The following is a 21,511-nucleotide window of genomic DNA, read 5'->3' as shown; positions in this document are numbered from 1 at the left end:
TTTCTGGGATAGTTCAGTTAGGGTTAAATCCAGATTCTTTAGTTTCTGAGTGTAGAATTCCAAATCACCGGAGCTCTGTAATTCTAACTACCTAATAGTTTGAGCAAAACACCTCCCTTTCTTCTATATTACAGACATTCTGAACGTCTCCTCCACACTTTCATCTTCCCCTGGGAGTATTTGTGTGTGTACATGTGAGTGTGAAGGTATATGTGTAGAAATCGTGCTCCCTCCTATTCAAATTAGGTACTCGTAGTCAGCATACAGTTAACTTGTCAAAACAGAGTTTGTAGCCCAATGAAAAGTACAAAAAATAACTGAAAATGTGCTTGATGCCTCAATTATCCTCCTGCCTGAAATTTCCCGTTTTACTTATTCTCTACGAGTCATTCTCAGGCCGGCGACTCAGCTAATAATGAGGTTCTTAGACCTGTTCTCAGTATTTTGAAAAGCCTAATGTGAAGTATGTTTTCCATACGTGATAGTTGCATGCACACTTAAGCATTGTGCCTTTTGCTGCAGTTGCATCTGTTTCACGTATGGTTATCTTGCTTAGCAGAAGCTCTGGCTGTTGACCTCATAATGTGGGGACATGGTCAGATGAGATATTCCTACTAAAATAACAATTTTTAATATCCTTGGTTGTGAGTCTGGAGTGATAGCTCAAAACTCCGGTTGCAGTGAAACAATTCTTGATTATATATACAATTCATTGCTTATGTAAAGCATAGCCAAAGAGAGTAACCTTTTTAAAGCAAGGTTATCGCAGTGTTTGTGGTAGTTTTCTAAGAGGCTGGTAAAAGAACAGGGAGGCATGTGAAGAGGAGAGAAGGAGAAAGTTAAATCTTTCAAGAGGAAATGATGCTTAAGATGAAACTAAAAGATGAGTACCAGGAAAAAACCAAAGACAGAATTACCAGAGGACCTACTAGATACAGAGTGAGCCTCCAGTTGTGTGGTGATCGGCAAGTGGCAGGTGAGAGTTGCCTGCTAAAGAGAGGACTATGTGCTGCCAAAAATTGTGTGATAACATTTTCCTTGTATTTAAATTGTGTGTGCACAAGAGAAGGGCACATATTTTAAGTGTGCAGCTCTGAATTTCGCAACTAAACCTATGTCACTAGCACTCAGGAAATATTACTGGTACCCCTGATACTCACCTGGGTACCTTTGCAAAAACTACCCACACAGCACATCTTGTGGTGCCTCCGTTCTTGGTTAAAAGACAATGTGGAAGTGAATATGAGGAGAAAATTATATGAGTTCATGTACTTACGAAGGCCAAGAAGTCTCATGCCAGCTATAAACAAGAACCATGAAAGCCAGTGGTATAGTTCAGTCCCAGCCCAAAGACCCAAGAACCAGGAGCACTGACATCCGAGGACAGGAGAAAATGGATGCCCCAGCTTCCCCAGGTGGAGAGTGAATTTGCCTTTCCTCTGCCTTTTTGTTCAGTTTGTGTCTTCAATTGGATGATACCTACCACCAATGGTGAAGTCGATCTTGACTCAGTCTACAGATGTAAATGCACATGTCTTCCAGAAACCCTCACAAACCCGAGATAGTATTTTACCGGCATCCCTTAGCCCAGTCAAATTTAAACAAGTTAACCATCACAGTAGACAACATTTTATTTTTATTTATTTATTTTTAAAGATTTTATTTATTTGAGAGAGAGACAGTGAGAGAGAGAACACAAGCAGGGGGAGCAGCAGAGGGAGAGGGAAAAAGCAGGCTTCCCGCGGAGCAGGGAGCCCAGTGCGGGGCTCGATTCCAGGACCCTGGGATCATGACTTGAGCTGAAAGCAGATGCTTAACATCTGAGCCACCCAGGCACCCCCACAGTAGACAACATTTTAAAACTAGCAGGTAAAAAGGAGTCTTTGGTGGCAGCAAAAAAAAAGAAATTGAAAATCACTACAATGCTCCATTTCTCTAATTCTGTTAAGTGAGGCATTTCATTTTCATCTGTCTTCCTAAAGAAGGATGTCATCAGCAAATCTAGGGGCATACACAGCATACCCAGTTGAGCTTTAGAGTAAATTTCAACTTTTTAAAAAAAATCTAGACCAAATATTACAAGCATTTTTTTTTTTAAGTCATTGTTCCTAATCAGTATTTAATACCTTTCACCTTCCTTCTCTCCTTCAAATGTGTTCTGTGGCCTTGGGTGGTTGGCAGGAGTGGGTTGATTGATTTCTTTTTAATTAAGGCCATCTCTATAACCATCATGCATGGAAAACAGAAGGATAGGTACATTTACTTTACTGCACAAATAGTACAAGTTTCATTAACATGTATTTTTAAATACCTGTCAGGTGCTATGTTAATACTGTATTAGTTGCATCATTGCTTCAAGGAGTCCTTTATCCTCAAGGAGACTTTGAGAAGTGAATAGTAAGCCATATGTACTCCACAGTGTAAAGAATGGGGGGAAATCATGTAACTTTCCCAAATGCTGAGTCTTGTTACATTTTGCAGAAATAAAAAAAGAGTATGTCTCTACCTGTGCTATTTCCTGTCCAGGAGCCCTGTTCTCAAGAACATGCTTCTCATGTTCAATGACTAAGGTAGCCCACATCACATGACAGTCATTGCATCCCTAGGACCAGAAAATGCATTCTGACTTCTTTAGCCTATAAAATGCCCCAGGGAAAACCAAGGCAGGACAAGGAAAAGTTGGAAGTGGCCGCAGAAAGATGTTTGACCTTGTTTTTTTTAAGACGGCGGGATAGATTTCTCTGACATCTGAGACCTCGGGCTATAGCCTAGTCCTGGTTGTTGTGAACTGCCAGAATTAGTGCTCTGTTTAGATGCTTTATATTTCACTATGCTGTCACCATACTCAAAGGGCCAAGTCTGTGCATGTACGTAAGCCTCTTTTTGAGAAGTAGATGTAGAAGAATTGTGAATTATTCGTCCCAGTACTTGCCTGTTGAGTTGCAATAAAACAGACTTGTTGGGTCTATTAGGGTGGTAAGTAGCAATGTTACATGAGTTTTTGTTGTTATTTTCCCCAATCTAAAGATCTCATGTCCACTCACCCACCACCACCGAGAGGCTAGACCCTATGCTGGATTTGCTATTCTACACACTTAGCTACTCCCAGCTTCCCAATCTCTTCTGAGTCCCCTACATTCCAAAAAAATAATTTTCAGCACTATTCTTTTATCACATTATTTTCTGCTCAAGAATTGTTCACAGGTCCCTATTTCTCCTTACTTCAAGGCAAGACTCCATAACATCCCTGCCCAATCTCCCCTTCCCCTTCACTGTGCTGCTCCACTTGGCCTCACCCTATAATTTCCAACAGTGTCCTCAACATATACGATCTGTACTCTAGTCATAAATTTAATTCATCTTACACAGCCACTCAAGTGCTTCTACCATTCTCCAAGAGCCAACTGACAGGGAAAAAACATAATATTTATTCACAACTTATGTATCTGGCACGCTACATAAAATATTTCTAACCTCACAGCAACCCTATTTTACAGATATGGAAACTGAGGCTTGGATCCCAAGGTCATATAACTAGCAATAAACTGTAACTCATCCCACAGTCTTTATAAAGCCTTTGATCCCAGCACCTCGCCTATGCCACTGTAATCTAGCACATTGTTGTGCACCATTTTGTTTCCTAACTGTACCCTTGTCTTCCTCGTCTCAGTATCTTCACACTGCTGAGCATACTGTAGGTGATAAATGAGTACTTGTTGACTGATATTATAAATGTTTACAGAGACTGATACCCAGCATTGAGTGACCATTTCAGGAGCTTAGGACAGACTGTGTTACAGCTTGGAAAACATACTTACTCGAGTAATGAAAAGAGAGCTATGACTGGCTGTGTTGAGCTTTGCCATTACTCCTGTCTCTTCATTCATCCTCTCTAGAAAATGGCCTTAGGGGATTGGTAGCAGCACTACATGAGCCCTCTGGGCTCTCTTGAGCATAGATAATTCATTTTTACCCTGCATGTGAGGTAGATACTATTCTAAGGACAGGTCCACAATTCTTTATCTGATAGCTTTGAGGGTGTATGTGTTTGAGAAATCAGAATTTTTCAGATTTTAGAGATTAAATATAGAGCTTATGCTATATATTGTATAACTCTCTCTGCAGGGTCTGAGTCAGCACCTAAAATCAGACACAGTAGCTCCACATCCCAACAAGTGGAATAAAGATGACAGCCTCAAGCCAGGTTCTGCCATCAAATAATTTGCTGTAAACTTAGGAGAAATCTTGGTTTTCAGAGCTTTTTGGATTTCAGGATTGTGAAAACTGCAGTAAGGGATGTGAACCTGTTATTGAGATGTAATGACTCATTTAATCTCTCAGTAATTTGCAATGCTGTACCTTTTTTTTTTTTTTTTGGAGATGAAGAAACACAGAAAGGTTGTACAATGTGCCCAAGGTCACATAGCTAGTAAGTGGCAGAGCCAGCATTTGAATTTAGATTGTCTGACTCCAGAACCGCTGCTTTTTACGACCCCAAATACTGCCTTCCAAGGGGACTTTGCAAGTCTCACCGACTGGTGATGTGACCTTGGACAACTGCCTTGGTGCCCTGGACCCCAGGTTCCTCTGCTGTTGCTGCGAGAAAATGTAGATGTCAGCTGGAGGCTTTCACCCCAGGAGGGCTAAATCAGATGGACTGGAAGTCCCTTCCTGCGTTGTGTAAAGCCTGCTCCAAGATTTCTGCAAAGTTCTAGAGGCTTATATTCTCATTGTCACAGTTGGCTTCAGCTTCTGCTAAATTAATTCACATTATGAATCATTATGAATCATCTCAGGATCTTGTTTTTGAATAACAGGATGTAAACTCATGTGAAACTCAGCTCTTCCTCTCAAGCAGACAAATGTCTTTAGATTGCTTGAGATTTCTCCACCTTCTTAAAAGTGCTTTATTTAGTTACCTCTCCTACTTCCATATTGCCTTGGCTTCTCCCTGCCTACATCCTTTCCCCTCCTTTCTCATTTCATCCTTTATCCTCGCTCGTTTCCCTGCCCCTTCTCTCCCTACTCTCCTCCTTCCTCTTCAGAGCAAAACCAAATTCCTCTTTTATTCCTTCCAGCATTTAATAATTTTTTGTGACCTTGGCTTTTGATACTTTTGCCTTCAAGGTATCATCTTCTCCCAGTAAATTTTCTTACACAAAGACAGTTCTAAGAGTTCCTTGCCTTTTGCCCTCCCTTGATGCCCACCCTAAATGCTATCTCCTCCCACTTCTCAACCCCCAGTCAATGGTATCTGTGTTTCTTGCTTAGCTACTTAAGCTTCATTGTGGGGTATGCAAATGTCATGCCTACTCTAAAGCTGAAACTTCTCTTAATTACCTTCAGTGCCTAGTACCAAATTTTATTTTTAGTAGGTGTTCAGTAACTACTAGAATAAATCTGACAGGTGTACCAAAAGGTAGGAAGCCACTGATATATTCACTCAGTGATCAGACAGTTAATAGAAATTAGAGTCTATAGACTTATAACACTTGTCTTCATATTACCCTCAGTGGAGTAAAGTACTGGGGTTGAGATTTCAAAGACAACTGTAGTGCCTTAGTTGGGCAAATATATCAGATGATAGCCAGGACAATGCATTATGTTAATCCTCATCCCCAGTGAAATGTAATTTGGCCGGGATCAAAATACTTAAATAACTCAACCTTGATTATAGATTCTTGCTAAAACCATAAACGAGAATCTAGGAGGTTTCTTTACAACATAGGGTCAGTGATGCTAAAGTAAGCTCTAGAAAAAATTTTCTGGCAGCCGTGTTTTGTCACATCAGATATTACCGGTTTTAGGACAGCTTAACCCATGGTAGGAGCTCAACTCTTTGCTGATTGAATGAATGAATGAATGAATGAATGAATGCGGTAAAAAACGTAGAAGACCAGGGCCACCTGGATGTCTCAGTTGGTTAAGCATCTGAGCCTCGATTTCAGTTCAGGTCATGATCTCGGTGTTGTGGGATGGAGCCCCACATTGGGCTCTGAGCTCAGTGCGGAGTCTGCTTGTCCCTCTCTCTCTCTGCTCCTTCCCCCCACTCACACAACACACACTCTCTCTCAAATAAATAAATAAAATCTTAAAAGAAAAAAAGAAGAAGAAGAAGAAAAAAGGACTTGTAGAAGACCTACAACACTGACGGCAGAGGTTTTGAACACTGCCTGTTGCCCTGTCCTTACCTTCCTCCCGGTCACATGCCCATTATAGGAGAAGGAGACCTGAGTTCTAAGCTCTCAGCTCTCCACCCCTAAACCCCCGTATGTGTGATCATCAGCAAGTAATTTAACTGCTCTCGGCTTGGTTATATCATCCTAGTAAAAGTGAAAGCCTCAGGCCAAATGAATACAGTTGTCTTTACAGAACTAATACAGGTATATGGAAACAAATACTCAAATTGTAGCAGAGACACATGAGCAAAAATCTGCCCCGTGCCTCACTCCCAGGTCTCCCTCCTCAGACAAAGTGCTTTTGGACTAATTCCGTCTTATTCCTCTAAATGCTATGTGTATGCCTCTAGTTCTTAATTTATCTACTCTAAGCAATATCATTTATCTTTGCACTCTTCAAGACAGAATTTAGTTTACTACTTTTCTCCTATATTTAATTATATGTATGAATATTTTAATGTTTTATATCCATTCCCTTTAATAGAGTTAAAGCACTACTTCTTTTTTTAAGCACTGTTTCTTAATCCATCAATTTTAAGTAGTATCCTGACTCCCCACTAAGTGAATGAATATTCCCTTCACTTCTCTCCACCTCTCCTCTTCCTTTAATTTCCTAGCTTGTCAGTGAAGACATTACTTTTTTTCCACCAAAATCATAATTTTTATATTGTACAAAATTATATTTAAATTCTCTTTTGTAACTATGGTTGTCTATAATGCTTTTTCTCTAGGTTAATTCTGAACATTGAAAGCCACAATAAAGTACAATTATGTGAATTGTGTTTACTGCAAACTGAGGTAGTGTGCTCAGATGTGCATAGGGAGTGGAGTGTGTGTCCCACCAAACGTGGGTCACTTCAAGAGGAACACCGCGAGCATCATAGCCACACTGATTCTCCCATTACACTCTGCATGTTGCTTGAAATCATTTTACAGTGTAGCTTGCTTCCTATTATGAAGGGCCTTCATTTTAAAATATCCTCAGACTTGAAATTTAGCGTGGTAGTTCTCAAATGTGGCTATACTTTGGAATCACCAAAGAAGCTGTTAAGAAACCCTGATAGAGGATCCCACATCCAGAGTTTCTGGGCTGGCGTGTGGTCTGAACATCTGGGTTTTTACATTTTTGGCAGGTGATTTCAATGAGTAGCCCTAGTTGAGGACCCTGACCATTAATGTCAGTCATGTCTAGTAGAGTCAAAGGTCATGAACTATACTGAGCCCTTTGGAAGCAGGAGCGAAAGTAAAACCTGATACCAGCTGAAGGCTTCTAGAACATTTTATTTCTTTTTTGGTTGCAGTTGCCTCCTTCATAACCTACCACTGCTACGATTGTTGAATAAGACACACTTCTCCACACTCAGCTTCTGAGGTGGTCATTATTCGATCGGAGAGCTGATTTTGTTTTCAAGTCTATTCTTTTCGTGGGTGGATGCTCTGGGGCTTGGGGAGCTAAAGCTGTTGCGAGGAAATTGCGTGAAATTTCGTCAGATCCTTGATATTCACACCTACGTTTCAAGAACTGATTCTTTTATCGTTGTGTCTAAGAATTTAACATGCACTGTGTTTCCAGTAGTTCCAATCTGATTTTGTCTAATTTCCAGGGTCAGTAGAAAAGTCATTCTCTTTCAGCCCTCCTACGAAGACACCCAGAAGAGCTGATGGCAGGCTGGTGGGCCTGGGGTTCTAGTAGGTGTAGCAGGCTGTGAACAGGGACTGAGTAGAAGCAGCCCCAGAAGAGCCCGTGTGAACATACTGTCCTTTGGCCGCCTGGCAGTTAGCCTAAAAAACAAGCGTGAAAAAGGACGTGGGGTTAGAGCAAACGCAACCCTGTATTTGACCCTCTGGCTCTCATTTGAAACCAGCTCCACCTGCATCTGGATTTCTCTCTCCTTACAGTGGTTTTGCTAAATATTAGTGCTGATAGCATTCCTTGCCTTCTATAATACATTATCTCCTTTTTTATCCCAGTTTCCTGAGCATCTCTCAGGCAAGCTGAAGTTTGTGTCAGTTACTGAGAAAGTTTCTTTTTAGTACCAACAATATTGCAACAACCGTATTAGAAACTGAAGTTGATACAGTGGTAAGGGAATGGATGTTTCCAGTGGAGAAGCTTGCAGGGGCTGCTGCAGCAGTTTGCTAGAAAATGGACCAGACGTTATGCGGAAGGATCAGGCAAGGCGCGGCCAGAGGTACAACAGCAGATTTTAAAAGTTCTTTTTTTAAAATTTTCATTTTCCACCTATACTTGCCCCAAGAATATATCATTTTTTTGTAGTTGTAATCATACTATCATTTGGTTCCTTGTGTAAATTCCAATTAAAGGGGAGATCAGAATTACGAAACCTGCAATAATAGAATTTGAGCGCCACTCCATGGTACCATGTCTTCAAGTCCCTGTTCCTATTATCTTGCTCTCTCTTGGACTTGTTTCTACATCTACAGTGATTTTCAAAGCATGTTGCATGGACCTCAGCGCTTCTTAGAAATGGAAATTCTCTGGTTTGACCCCAGACGTTCTCAATTAGAAACCCAGTGGCTGGGGCCCAGAATCTGTTTTCACATGCCGTCCAGGTGATTCGGATACATACTCAAGCTTGAGAACCACCACCCTAAATGAGCTCAGCTTCCCTTCTTTTGTGTGGATGGCTCTTCCGACCCTTACTTTCACAATCCCTCCTTCATATTAGCCACATCTCCCCGCCCCTCATCAGCCACACCCCAGCACAGCTACACCCAGCTCTCCATCCTAACAAAGTAAGGCACTACCTCTAACATCTTACACCTCTCTTATGGCCCTGAGATGACTTCTAAGCTTCTCTGGGGTCTGCCTTCCCTTTAAAAGTGCCTCTTTGCCAAACTCCTCCTACACTTGATTCCTCACCCAGCCTCCTCTGTGATCAGCAAGCCGCCTAACACGGCTATTGCTCAAACTCAGCACTCTTCCCTCTATTAAACTTTTACTCTTCTATCCTATTTCCCATTTAGATTGCTCTAGATCTTCCTGCATGATTAAGAGAGCTATTAGGAAAATTTCAGACCTAAGTTAATGCACTGCAAACTCACTCTCATTTCAGTTGCACCTTACCTGATGCTTGGCCATCCTGTCTGGTGAGTCTCCTAGCAGACTACTTCAACAGCTATCCCAGGCTTTCCTGGTGTCAAGAGGGAAGTCTCCATTCCCTTACCCCCTCAACAGATGCCCTCGATGGTAATCAACCGCTACATCCCTTCATGTCTACAGACCCGATTCCAAATCCATTTTTTTTTCTTCTTTGCTGTCTCTTCCCTGCTTTCTGAGACCAACTCGGCCAACTGCATTTAATAGTCTCACGTAATCCTGTTTCTTCTAACTCCGTGTCCTCTGAATTATCCCCACCGTCTTCATCTTTAATCTCTCCTCTGGCTCCTTTTGCTTTACATTTAATTTCTTTATTTTTTTATAATGTTCAATTAGCCAACATATCATACATCATTAGTTTTTGATGTGTTCAACGATTCATGAGTTGCTCGCTCATCAGTGCTCATCACCGCACGTGCCCTCCTTAATACCCATGACCCTTCTGCTTTACATTTAAACATGCCTGGCTGTCTCCTATTTGGGTAAACTCTGAGCTCCCTGAGGCCAGGATCTGTGTCTCCTTTGTTCACCCCAATCCTTGGCTCACAGTCGATATTCAAAAAGGAATCGTTCCTGACTGAATAAAATCCTATGCTGTCCTCATTTCTCCTGATTCTCCTTCCGGGTCTTTTCCTGACAACCTTCTTGAATGGGCACTTTTCCTCTTCTCTCTCTATTGGAACTGTTGTGTTGAGGGTCACCGTAGGCTCCCACATGCCAGTCTCAGCCTTTTTCTCAGCCTTTATTCTGAATCTCTCTGTAGTGTGTTATGACTGACCCCCTTGAAGCTTGTTTCTATTGGTTCCCAGGATCTTCGGCCCCTCCCACGTTATTACTGCTGCTTGTCCTAGTGGCTTGCTTCTATTTCTTCCTAAAATGAAAGGTGCTCTGGTTCAGTCCTTGGCCTTCTTCTCTTCCCTCTCAAGTGTCTCTGTGGAAATTGTCTACTGTCCACTGTCATCAACCGTCCTCCCAGTGCGGATCATCCGCAACTCTCCCAGCCCCCACCTTCCTACTGAGCTCTAATGCCACCTTTTCAACTATCCAATAGACATTTCTGGAGATACTGTCACGTCCTGAAGAAAACAATGCTTCTCCAGGTAAGAGAGCCAGGCTCCTAGTATCCACTCCATCAAGTAGATAAGAAGTAGTAGCATCTTAGGGCGCCTGGGTGGCTCAGTCGGTTGAGTGTCTGACTCTTGATTTCTGCTCAGGTCGTGATCTCAGTGTCGTGGGATCCAGCCCAGCCCTGGGCTCTGCGCTCAGCAGGGAGTCTGCTTGAGATTCTCTCTCTCTCTCCCTCTCCTGCTGCCCCTCTCCCTGTTTGCTTGCTTTCTCTCTCTAAAATAAATAAATAAAATCTTAAAAACAAAAACAAAAAGGAATAGCATCTTACCAGGGCCCGCTTCATGAAAGCCTCCTGGGTGGCCTTCTTGTTGGCAGCCTTGCCACCCCAGGCAGCCAGTGCACTGGCCTGCAGGGCCCGTCCATAGGAGAAACTGAGTTTCCAGGGCTTTGGTAGAGGGCAAAGGTTGATAGCATTGAGGTTGAGAGTAGCATCCTCTTCGCTCATGCCACCGGACAAGAAGCAGATGCCTGGAAGGAGAGAAGTCATTGCACTCTACTCTTCCCAGCCTCTCTGCCCAGCAGGAGAGAGCAAGCCAGGAGCCTAAAAGAAACGGAATGTCTCCATCCTTTCTCTACTTGATGTGCATGGAACTGGGTTGGGAAAATTAGTTTGCTTCTGCCGAGGCTAGCAGGGCTAAGGGGAGAAGGGCTTTAATAAATAAGGAGGGTGGTGACCTACTGAGGAAATCAATGGATTGTGTGCACTTGGACAGACACAGGCTATGTGGTATCATGGAGTGTGAGGGGACATGCTGGCCGCCTGTGAGACACAGAGGTCCATTTCTTGGATACAAGACTCCCGGGCAAGCACAAACGCTGGTGGAGCTCCTTCACTGGATAAGGGCTTAGACCTCAAGTCAGAAAAGAAGGAAAGCCTTACCGGGAACAGCTGCGGGAACAGTCCGGTGGAGAGCGGTGACGGTGGCCATAGCCACTTGCTCTGGAGTATACTTTTTGGTGCAGGCATGTCCGGCAGTCACCATGTTGGGCTTCAGCAGGGTGCCCTCCAGGTAAACGTGATGGTCATTCAGGGCCTTGTAGACAGCCGCCAGGACCTGAGGGACAAGACGTCCAAAAGCTGAAACCCAGCACCAGCCTGACAGTCCCCTGACCTTGGCACTTTCAGGTTGCAGGGCTGAGAGACAAAGGAATCCTCGTATGGGGCTTGGCCCGAGTTTCCTCATCAGAGCAATGCACAGGCAACTGCAAGCCGCGGCCATTGAGCACAGCCAAGCTGGCCTAGCCCCACCTTCCCTACTCTGACTGCACACTGCAGGGACAGGTGGCATGGCTCTGCTTCCTGGAGCCCCCTCACTCCTTCCTTCCCTTCACTCCCTTTGGCCAGTTGAGCCTGCCTTGATTTAGCTGGTTGGGGACATCTAAATTGGCCTCCATTCTCCATCTCCATAGAAGCTGAGGAGTCACAGAAACATACATTTTAGAGACAGAAGCACTTTCAGACCTCATCTCAGTCCACCAGCTTTTGCAAGTGGAGAACGTGAAATCAGGTTGCGTTGCAGATATGAACAAAGTACCTTCTAACTACATTTTGTCATGTGAGTCTCATCTTATTTTTAAATTTCTTTGTTTACATATAATGTAACTGATCCCAAAACACAATAGGATTTACTCACAGCCCCACAACTGGGAACATGGATTGTCATATCCAAGTCTTGGTACTGCAAATCCTATCCTTCTTCCATGTGGAGAATACCATTGTGCCAAAAGAGTAGAAGGTTTGATAAGTACCCCCTTATCTTCTCAATGCTACATAATGATTCCAACTGAAGAATATTTCATATATAAGAGCTGATATATATTAACAGGTCTTACTTAAAAATAAGATATTTCAACTGGAATTGGGACCTTTATATTCAAGACTTACCTTCTCAGTAACATACTGGCAGTGTTCCAAGTCATGGTCTCCATCAGGAAGGACCTCTGGTTCAACAATGGGTACCAGCCCATTCTAAAAAGGAAAAAGGGGGAGATAAAGTGCAGCTCTGCTCACCGTGATCCCTTCCTTAAGAAGATATTTGACAGTTGCAATTGGTCTAAAATGAAGCCCTTATAGAGAAGTGCCATTCACTGACTTAAAGGCAGTATCAGGAAATTTAATGGAATTTCTAGTGAGCATTTGTGGCTTAGCCAAAAAAGAACAATGAGGTTAAAAAAAAAAAAGTTCCCCTGGGAGTGGGTAAAATAATGCAAATCCTTAATTTCTATAGCTAGAGGTTCTTCTAGAGACCATTCTAGCTACCTCAGAACCTAGCTCTCACCCTTTTAGGGCAGTAAAATTTCAATCACTAATAAGGATGCCCCTTGTGTGGGTTAATTAAAGAATTAAGCACTGTGTATAGCTCTAACTGGGACTCTCCAGGTACCCACAACCCAGGTAACCTCAACATAGCACCCACACAAGCAAATCAGACTTAACTGGGATCGATCCCAGAGACACTATGTTGGAAACTAGTGTCAGGTCACCATCGTCCAAGATATTATTTGGACTGGGGCTAAATCAGAGCTATCACTCTCGAGCTAGGGATCTAAGAGGATCATGTTTTAGATGTGATGGGGCACAGGTAAGCAAGTGCCCTGGCCATAGGGGCTGGATCACTCTTAAGACCCAGCTTATAGAACTTTGGCAGAGGGCAGCCATTGATGGCATTGGCCTTTTGGGCTCATAGCTGACTTGTGGGACCAAATCTTTCCCTACCACACTTGGCTATAGCAGAAGTGGTGGAAAATGCCACCAGGATATAGTGATGAGATAAGGTTCATGTACTTGTAGTAAAATTGGAAAGAGAGGTTCTGAAGAAAGCTCTTTCTGACTGCTTTTTAGCCCAAGGGGAAGGCAGACCACCTGCTGACAGATGCTGGCGTAGCGGGCCAGGGTGTTGGCGTTTTCCTGGATGGCAAGGTTGGATGGACACTGGTTGTCAATCCTCAGCACAGCGCGCCATTTCCCAAAGTCAGCACCGTCTTTCTTGTACTGAGCACAGCGCTCAGAAAGGCCATCAAGACCTGCAAGTCACAAAAGAGAGAAAGGTTTCTTTGCACTCATGTCCCTGATCCATGGGGCCACTGATAAAGTGAAGGCGTTCTTCTTTGCCTTACCTTTCAGTCAGCAGAGCTTAAGGACTGAAAACATTAATCCCAATACTAAGCCCAAACTGGGGCTTTATGTAATAAGAAGAACAGAGGGAACTAATATTTGTTTAGTATTTACTATGTTCCAGGCATGATTCTAGGCATTTTGCATACCTTATCTCATTTAATTATGATAACAATTCTAATAGTTAATATTATACTTGTTTTACAGATGCGAAACCTGAGGCTCCAAGAGGTTACGTGACTTTACCAAGTTTGCAGAGCTAATGAGTGACAGAGCTGGCATTCAAATTCTGCTTAACTAACCTAATGCTATGGTTCGTACTTGTCCACTTGCGCAGTGAAGCACCTTGCAAAATTGTCTAATTAGTAAATGATAGAACTAGGAGTCAAACCCTGGTGGGTCTGATCCCAAAGCTTGGGACCTTTCCTCTCTTCTGCTGCTGGATTTTTCTCTAAAAATTACATTCTCAGGTAAGAGTATCTTCTCTGTGCAAAGCACCGTGGTAAGCACTTTATGTACATTGTCTAATTAATCCCCATGATTACTCTGCAAAGTAGATATTGTCATCCTATTTTAACTGACTCAGGACGTGTATGTGACCAGCCTAAGGTCACATAGATATGGAATAGAGGAGTTAGGGTTGAAAAGCAAGGTGTGTGTGGCTTTAAAATCAGGATGAGATTCTTATTTTGTTTTCCCTTGCTCACCTCTTTGCTTGCCTTCATTTCTAGCATATATTAGCATGATTCATATCAGCAGGTGATATCCTTACCTTGAATGGTGGTTTCCTTGTTGGTTCCTGCAAGGGGAGCACTTCCCTTGTCTAACTGTGAATATAAATAATTAACACGTAATTAGCAGGTGTCAGGGGTCCCAGGAAAACAAAAGCAGAGCCCCTGGTACTAATAGTTCTCATCTTTCACAAGCTAAGGAGTTGAATTAGGAAGGTGTATCAGTCACGGGGGGTGGGGGGTGGGGGTGGGAGACACAATTAGATCCATAGCAGAAGGGAAGTACCTGGAAGAAAAAAATGCAAGTGTCAACAGTAGGAGGATGGAAAATATGGAAAGCACAGGCCTGGAGTTCGGGAAATAAGAAGTAATCTGACAGTACCTGGGATGCAGAGGGGCCATATAAGAGCAGCTTCTCTTATTTGTTCAAGGGACATTTAGGGAGAACCTACACATACCGAGCATGACATTATTCCAGGAAATCGAAGGAGTAAAGATGCAGCCCCTACTCTCGGTGTAGCAGAGGCTGAGGTCATGAGCCTGAGAGGTAGACAGGCTGGGTTTGAACTGGCTCTGGTTTTGTCTTGCTGTGGCCAAGTTATGCTATGCCTTGTAAGAAGTGAATTGACCTCCAGGGGTTACGAGGAGGATTAAATGAGCGCTTGGAGTTGTAAGCACTCAACAGATACTAGTTTTCACTCGTGAGAAGTTCTTGCAGTTTTGGAAGACTTGAGTTGTACCTGAACAGTAAGTGGTTTAATCATTAATAGTGACCATGAACTAAATAATGATTATGTGTTTTTTTTTTTTTACAAACTCCTTTCATCCTTATAAGAGCTTTATGAGGGAGGCACTACTATTCCCATTTCAGAAATGAGAAAATCGAGACACCAGGAGCTTGAGTACCTTGCATAAAACTTAGTTGAAAGAAGAAGGCACCAGCCAAAAAATCTAGAAGAGGACCTGTTTCTCAGGGGGGAGGCTGATAATGAGAAGGACAGAGGGAACAGTGACTAGATGAAGAGGGTGTTCAGAGCATCAGCCCGGTGACTGGGCTGGGCATTTGGCTGGGATGAGGCAGAAGGGAAATGGAAAGGGAAGTGTTCACCTTGATTCCCACCACAATCCCCTTTTCCTTGAGGATGTTTCTGAACAGCTTTCCCTGGCCGTCCTTCTGGTAGAGGGTCTCGTGGAACAGGATCACGCCCCCGATGCTCTGGTTGATGGAGTTGTCCACGGTGAAGAGGATTTCTCGGAACTGCCGGCGGTTCTCCTCGGTGTTCTCCACCTTGATCCTCTGCAGGCGGTTTCCCATGGTGCCTAGGGTGGGCGGGACAAAGGCAGCTTGAGGAGCCAACCAGGCCTGTAACTGCCGGCCTCCTCCCCTCTAATGACCCTCAGCAGGATGGAGGGCAAGACTCTTTTTTATCCAGATCTTTAAAACTCCTGTCTCCTTTTTCGGCTCCCAGGGGAAAGACCTTGACTGCTGCCAGGATGTTGGATAGGCAGCGTATGGACTAGATATGTCAGGGTCACGGTGGAAGCCACCAGTGGGTCCAAGTGTGTATATTAGGCCCTCAGGCCTCTCCAGCCATCACCACCCTGACCCAGGTCCAGCCCTCAATCTGACTAGATGTATGTACAATAGGAGGAGGGGTGGGGCGGGCTCTTGACTTCCCTGGTTTCTATCATTTTATGGTGGGCCAGACAGGCCTGCCACAACCCACCCTTGTGTCATCCTGGGGTTCTCTCAGCCACAAGCCCTTCCCTGTTCCAGATGAGGGCACTTCCCTGCCCTCCCTGCCCTTCCTTAGCTGACCTTACACTGACTTCTCATTAGCAGCAGAGGTCTATGTATCTGATCTCATTCTGGTTCCTGAGTTCTTGGCCTTGCTACAGTCTAGATTCAAATGATCCCTGGCAAGGGGCCTTGAAATGGGGGGCTTGAGCCTCTTCCCTTGGTTTTCAGAAATCTACCTACTGGAACTACAGCACTCAAAATGTCTGTCTATGCTTGCTGGGTCTTCTGTTCCCACTCCTGTGTACCTTTACTCCTCTGAGAGGAAAGAGAATATAATTGTTGCTTGCGTTGGCTAAGTTGTAGAAATAAGAACACGCTTGTTGTATGATGTTACTTGCGCTCACCTACAGACTCATCTGCAGCCAGGATCCCCTTCCCATTGGTAACAATGCGCTGTGCAATTTCGGAGAGCTCCTTCTTCTGTTCTGAGGTGAGGGCTGGAAATCGGGGGGCCATGGTGACAGGTCTGGAAAAGAGTGCAGGAGTGTCCTGAACAGAACTGCAGGTGGCTCAGACAGATTCGTGACCAAGGCAGGGAAGGTATACAAACAAACCCTCTAGGCTCCTCTTATACTTTCAGCCCACTTCCATAACTGGATGAACAAATGAGGTCTGGGATTTCCCCCCTTTAGCTTAAGGAGTTGTAATTAGCCATAGTGGATGAAAGTGGGATGCCAAATTTCCTGGTCATCCTAAACAGAATTATCTTCCAGGAGACCGTTGGGTTCACTGATCCGGAGACTTGAACCAGCTCATTAGTGATCCACTCAAATCTGATAAATAGATGGCCTGCAGTACTTGACTATCTCTCTGTGGATTGCTGGTGCCTTTGTGTGCTCTGGATGACTTGAGGCCAGGACAGTGGGGCTTTTAGCCTCTATGGCCATCTCCCATTTTGTTCTGTTAGCCTGTGTTATTCTCTGGGTAGCAAGCTTGAGAGGCTTTGGCCTTGCAGTTAACCTCCCTTAGCTTTGGGACATAGACAGTATGGTGTGTAAGGCTCTTTTCTCTTATATTCAATGACCTATGACAGCATTTGGGATAGGTGGGGAAGGTTTTCCCTTAGTGCCTCTGGGCTGGAGGCTCCCATGGACTCGGATGCCAAAGTCATCTGGTGATCCTTGCCCCAGTAATTCTCAGCTTCACTGCTCTAGCAAGGAAGGACTCTGGTTTGAAGATCCCCTATCCAAGCACCCTTCTCAGCAGTGGTTCTCTGAAGGGGATCATTGCTTTTGTTGGGCTGCCACTTCGGGCCAGTCTTGAAAATGCAAGCTCACAGGGCTCTCATCTTGGATGTTAGAAAGAGTGATTTTGTATCAAAGAAAAAAAAATGGTAGTAAAGATTATCTTTAGTGGTTTCCCATCCAATCCTATGACCTCCTCCTTTCTCCGGTCCCCTTCCTCTCATATACTCATCCATAGGTTAGACGCCCCATGCCTGCTTTCCACTTCCTGCAAGCCCAGGGACACCTCAGTTCTCATTTGATCCACTCAGCAACCGGGTAACCAGGGCAACTAGTATCTTTGTTAATTAATGAGCAAGCTAAGATTCAGAGAAGTTAACTGATTTGTCCAAGGTCTCAGCTACGGGGAGGCAGAGCTCCCCACTCAGTCCTGCCCCTCCTGGTAAATCAATTTCTTCACATTTTCTGCATCCCTTCAAGGCAGGCTTGATATAAGAAGTGGGTGGCTACTGAACCGATTCTTGAAAAAGTATCATTGGTATCACTGATGCTACTCTCACTTCAACAAGAGTCCTCGTCTTAACCCCAAAGGGTGGAACCACAGTGCTGTCACTGGGAACAGGACAGGCTAGTGGGCAATGATCTCTAGAGAAGATATTCTTCCAAGGCTGCTCCTATCCCAGCCACCTAAAGATAATGTTTCCCCTTGTTTACACACGAGTTCCTAATACTGTAGTCAGGGATTACTAGCTGTAAATCTGGTTACTAGATCTTTATGTAGAAGAAGCCAACCTGAAGTTGGCAACCTTCAGGCCAAAGTACAAATCCTCTCTCTCAGTTTAGGTAACTGCATAAAGGAATTCACAATTAAGAAATCAAGATGTTTCCTTAATGAAACAAAAGGAAAACATAGCCCAATAATAGCAAATCACCATTAATGCCAAGTACTCCGCTAATTACTTTACAAGCACTGTATAATTCATTCCTTATTACAACCTCCAAAGGCAGCTGGGCTTCCCCCACCACTACCTCATAATAGATAAGGAAAGCACATAAGGGAGTTTAATTATTTGTCCAAGGACATTTAACTAATAAGGCGCAAAGTTGGGATAAGGGGCAGTACTCCCCTCCTTCCAGGAAAGAGTGAGCCTGGTGAAAGGAATCAGCCTTTGGGTGACTCTAAGTGGACTCTTGAAAACCCCCCCAGAGTTCTTGTTGAGAATACCCCCATAGTACCCAAAATCTGTGGGCTGTGGCTCATCATCCTTACACCATGGACCTTGTCAATTCATAAACATCTCACACATTCACACAGGTTTTAGCTACTAGATCAGACAGACATGCATTCAAGGACCAGTTCTGCTTCCTCCTAACTGGGACCATGGGCCAGCCAGTAACTTCTCTGAGTCTTAGTTTACTGTGGAATAAATGGTGCTAATATCTGTTCTGGGTGTCTCATTGCCAAGTGGATCTACTGTGACCTGTGATCACCCTACTCATTATAGTTGCTCAAAATATATTTGTTGAGTTAATTGTATGATAAATATGAAGATGTTTTATAATATATTATGAAAATGTTGGGTATTACTATTTCTTTTTAAATTTTTTTAAATTTTTAAAAAAATAATTACCTGAGATTCCATGTTTCTATTTACTACCAAGTTATTTTTTTCAGTCTGAGTGTGCTGACTTGACCAGAAAAAAAACAGAGAAAAAGTCCAATTGAACCAATACTGTTTATGGGAAGTTAAACTTCTACAGAGAGATTAAAGGTCTATACCACCTCAGCACAAATGTTGCCCCTCTGTTAATCATAAAACAGGATCACAGACCAATGTTCATCCCTGGGAGACAGGAGGCCAGGTGGGAGCGGGTAACCATAGAGAATGATCTTGGGCTCCTAAGCCTCTGCTCATCGAGGTCTCAAGCCAATCTGATTTTAAAGTGTGATGGGAAGTGGTTCACATTATATTATTAAGTAAAAAGAAAAGAAAAGGCAAGTTTCAGAAAAGTATGTGATATAAAATATCATTCTTGTTTAATTAAAAAAATGGTATAACACATACAGTTTGTAGATCTATATAAGCAGAGAATAACCACCCTGGTATTATCTGTGGGGATTGGGATGGGATGGACTAACTCTCACATTTTACTTTATACATTTTTTGTAATGTTTGATTTCTCAAATAGGTCTATATATGACATTATGTATTATACATAATATATTAACAGGTGATATATATACAAATCTGGGAAGAGGTTGTAAATATGAAAATATGAGAATAGAAGGCAATTACAGAAAAACAGCTGCAAATGACCTCAGGGATATCTATATTAACCCTGCCAACTTTAAAGATGGGGAAACTGAGGCTCAGAAAGATTATGTCTGATGCCCCTTCTAAACTGTGATGCTCTAGGATTATAAACCACATCCTCCTGGCTTATGACTTGGAATCCCTTTTCCAATCCTTTTCAGCAAAATAGCACATAAAACCTACAGTATGGTTCTTTCTGCCTTCCTTCGAGAGGTTCTGGGTGAAAAGAGAATGATTTGTAAAATATGAATATTTAACTCCTGGAGAAATATCAGGGAGTAGAGAGTCCATTCACTTCTCCAATGTACAAGGCAGACGGGTTTTCAAAAGGACATGAGGGGCTTATTCATTGAAAGCCTATGATCTCCAGGCACTGTGAGCAAGAATTTTATATACAGATGTGTGAAGATGCCCACAGCTTCATTACCCACCCCCATGTCACAGTGACAAAAGCAGTGAGATGCCTTATGACAGCCTGGTGCCTTTGAACACAGGTGAGGTAGCTCGGAAAGAGAGCTGAGTGTTGCTCTTTCTTCTAGGATTACAGCATCTACACTGCATTCAGCACCTCGGGCTCTAGCGTTGGCCTGGGGGGTGCCCAGATGTGCCTTGGCCTAACGGCAGCAGAGCTGGACCCCCACTGGATCCAAACTGGCAAATGGAGCCCTAGGTAACTATTTAGGAGAAGTTTATTTTAGAAGGCAACCTATCCTCACAACATGTCTATTTTTCAAATAGTAGAGCAAATGTCCCAAAGGTCATCAGCCGCTTTTGATTCCAAATAACTTAAGCTGTAGGATCTTCAAAGTAGGAAATGTTATAGGAACAATCAAATGAGTGGAAGTTTGATAATTCATAATCAAATGACGGCAGTGCCCTGTGGCGATACCAAGCCTGTTCTGCATTCTCATTTGAGCTGTAGGTGAAAGCAAGGAGTTCATCTGTGTGACCAAAAACTTCAGTGCCAACACTAGTGGGTGTAGAAAGAGAATAAAGAAAATGACGTTAGACGACAGGTCTGTAAATAAATCATGGAAATAAGCAGTTGTTATGGGGAGGGTAGAAATGAGCAGGAATCTCGAGAAGTGATTAGAACCTTGCCAAATAAGTGTATTCAAGTTGTTTCTCCCAGGCCAGAGACAGAAGCACCTTCGTACTGGTAACACTGGGAACAGTCTTGAACATTTGCCTCCACTCAGAGAGTCAGCAAAGCTGTGGATGAGCATTTACGCTTAGGGAGAAAAACAACCATTTCAGCACACCAGCACGTTTTCGGCCACCACCAAGTTTCTCCTGAAAATAAAAGCAAACAGACTTTCTCGGCTACATGTGTAGCACCATCAGTAACCCTCACTCCCTGGTGCAGTCCAGGTAGACAAAGGAAGTTCTGTTACTTACAGTTTGGGAGAGGAAAGTCCTCTTAGGGATCAGAAGCTGTGGAGGAGTCAGCAGCTGCCAAATAGGACGAAACCCTGGGGACACGCAGTTTTTATAGACCTCCTGTCAAAGTTTGTTGGTTTTTGGTATATATATATATATATTTTTAACTTTCACCCTCCTCTTCCCACTGTTTATCCGTGCCTGATTGGCTCATAAACAGCCAGTCCTGATCATGCTCACACACTCATTGGACTCAGGGAATGTTAAAGCTACAGGGGCTATCTGGAGACCGTGTAGTTCTTCATCCAGACGGTTCATTTTTCAGGTGAGGAAACTGAGGCACAGAGGATTAGGGGAGTCCCCTAAGTCACACAGCTAGTAAATGACAGAACTCTAGAGCCACCAACAGAACCTGCGAAGAATGTCACCTTAGCTCTAGCACTTACTAAACACACGACCTTGGCCAAGGCTTCTTTTCCTTCCTTCCTTCCTTCCTTCCTTCCTTCCTTTTTCTTTCTTTCTTCCTCCCTCCCTTCCTTCCTTCCTTCCTTTGTTTC

At 43.5% G+C, this 21,511-nt stretch overlaps 1 protein-coding gene across 1 annotated transcript; it reads right to left on the bottom strand.

Annotated features, from left to right (window-relative positions):
• Nucleotides 1–7,440: 7,440 nt before the first annotated feature.
• Nucleotides 7,441–21,116, bottom strand: ALDOB (aldolase, fructose-bisphosphate B). The gene is made up of 9 exons (XM_027616608.1): nucleotides 20,973–21,116; nucleotides 16,420–16,541; nucleotides 15,383–15,594; nucleotides 14,316–14,370; nucleotides 13,292–13,452; nucleotides 12,314–12,397; nucleotides 11,309–11,483; nucleotides 10,697–10,896; nucleotides 7,441–7,961 (listed from the first exon to the last, which is right to left on the bottom strand). Exons 2-9 carry the CDS (start codon nucleotides 16,529–16,531, stop codon nucleotides 7,866–7,868), a joined length of 1,095 nt encoding a protein of 364 aa, XP_027472409.1. The 5' UTR covers nucleotides 16,532–16,541; nucleotides 20,973–21,116; the 3' UTR covers nucleotides 7,441–7,865.
• Between the last annotated feature and the right edge of the window lie 395 nt (nucleotides 21,117–21,511).

The sequence above is a fragment of the Zalophus californianus genome, chromosome 13 (genome assembly GCF_009762305.2).
Source record: "Zalophus californianus isolate mZalCal1 chromosome 13, mZalCal1.pri.v2, whole genome shotgun sequence".
Lineage (NCBI taxonomy): Eukaryota > Metazoa > Chordata > Mammalia > Carnivora > Otariidae > Zalophus > Zalophus californianus.
Note: the sequence above shows the minus strand (reverse complement) of the source record. Positions and strands in the feature narration are given on the sequence as shown.

Bases quoted from the DNA above. Each gene is read 5' to 3' on its own strand.
- ALDOB (XM_027616608.1), bottom strand. From the start codon at position 16,531: ATGGCCCCCCGATTTCCAGCCCTCACCTCAGAACAGAAGAAGGAGCTC. The intron at 11,484-12,313 runs GTAAGTCTTGAA...CTTGTCCCTCAG, and splicing joins GCCAGTATGTTACTGAGAAG to GTCCTGGCGGCTGTCTACAA. The intron at 10,897-11,308 runs GTAAGGCTTTCC...CTCTCCTTCCAG, and splicing joins TGTTCCCGCAGCTGTTCCCG to GCATCTGCTTCTTGTCCGGT.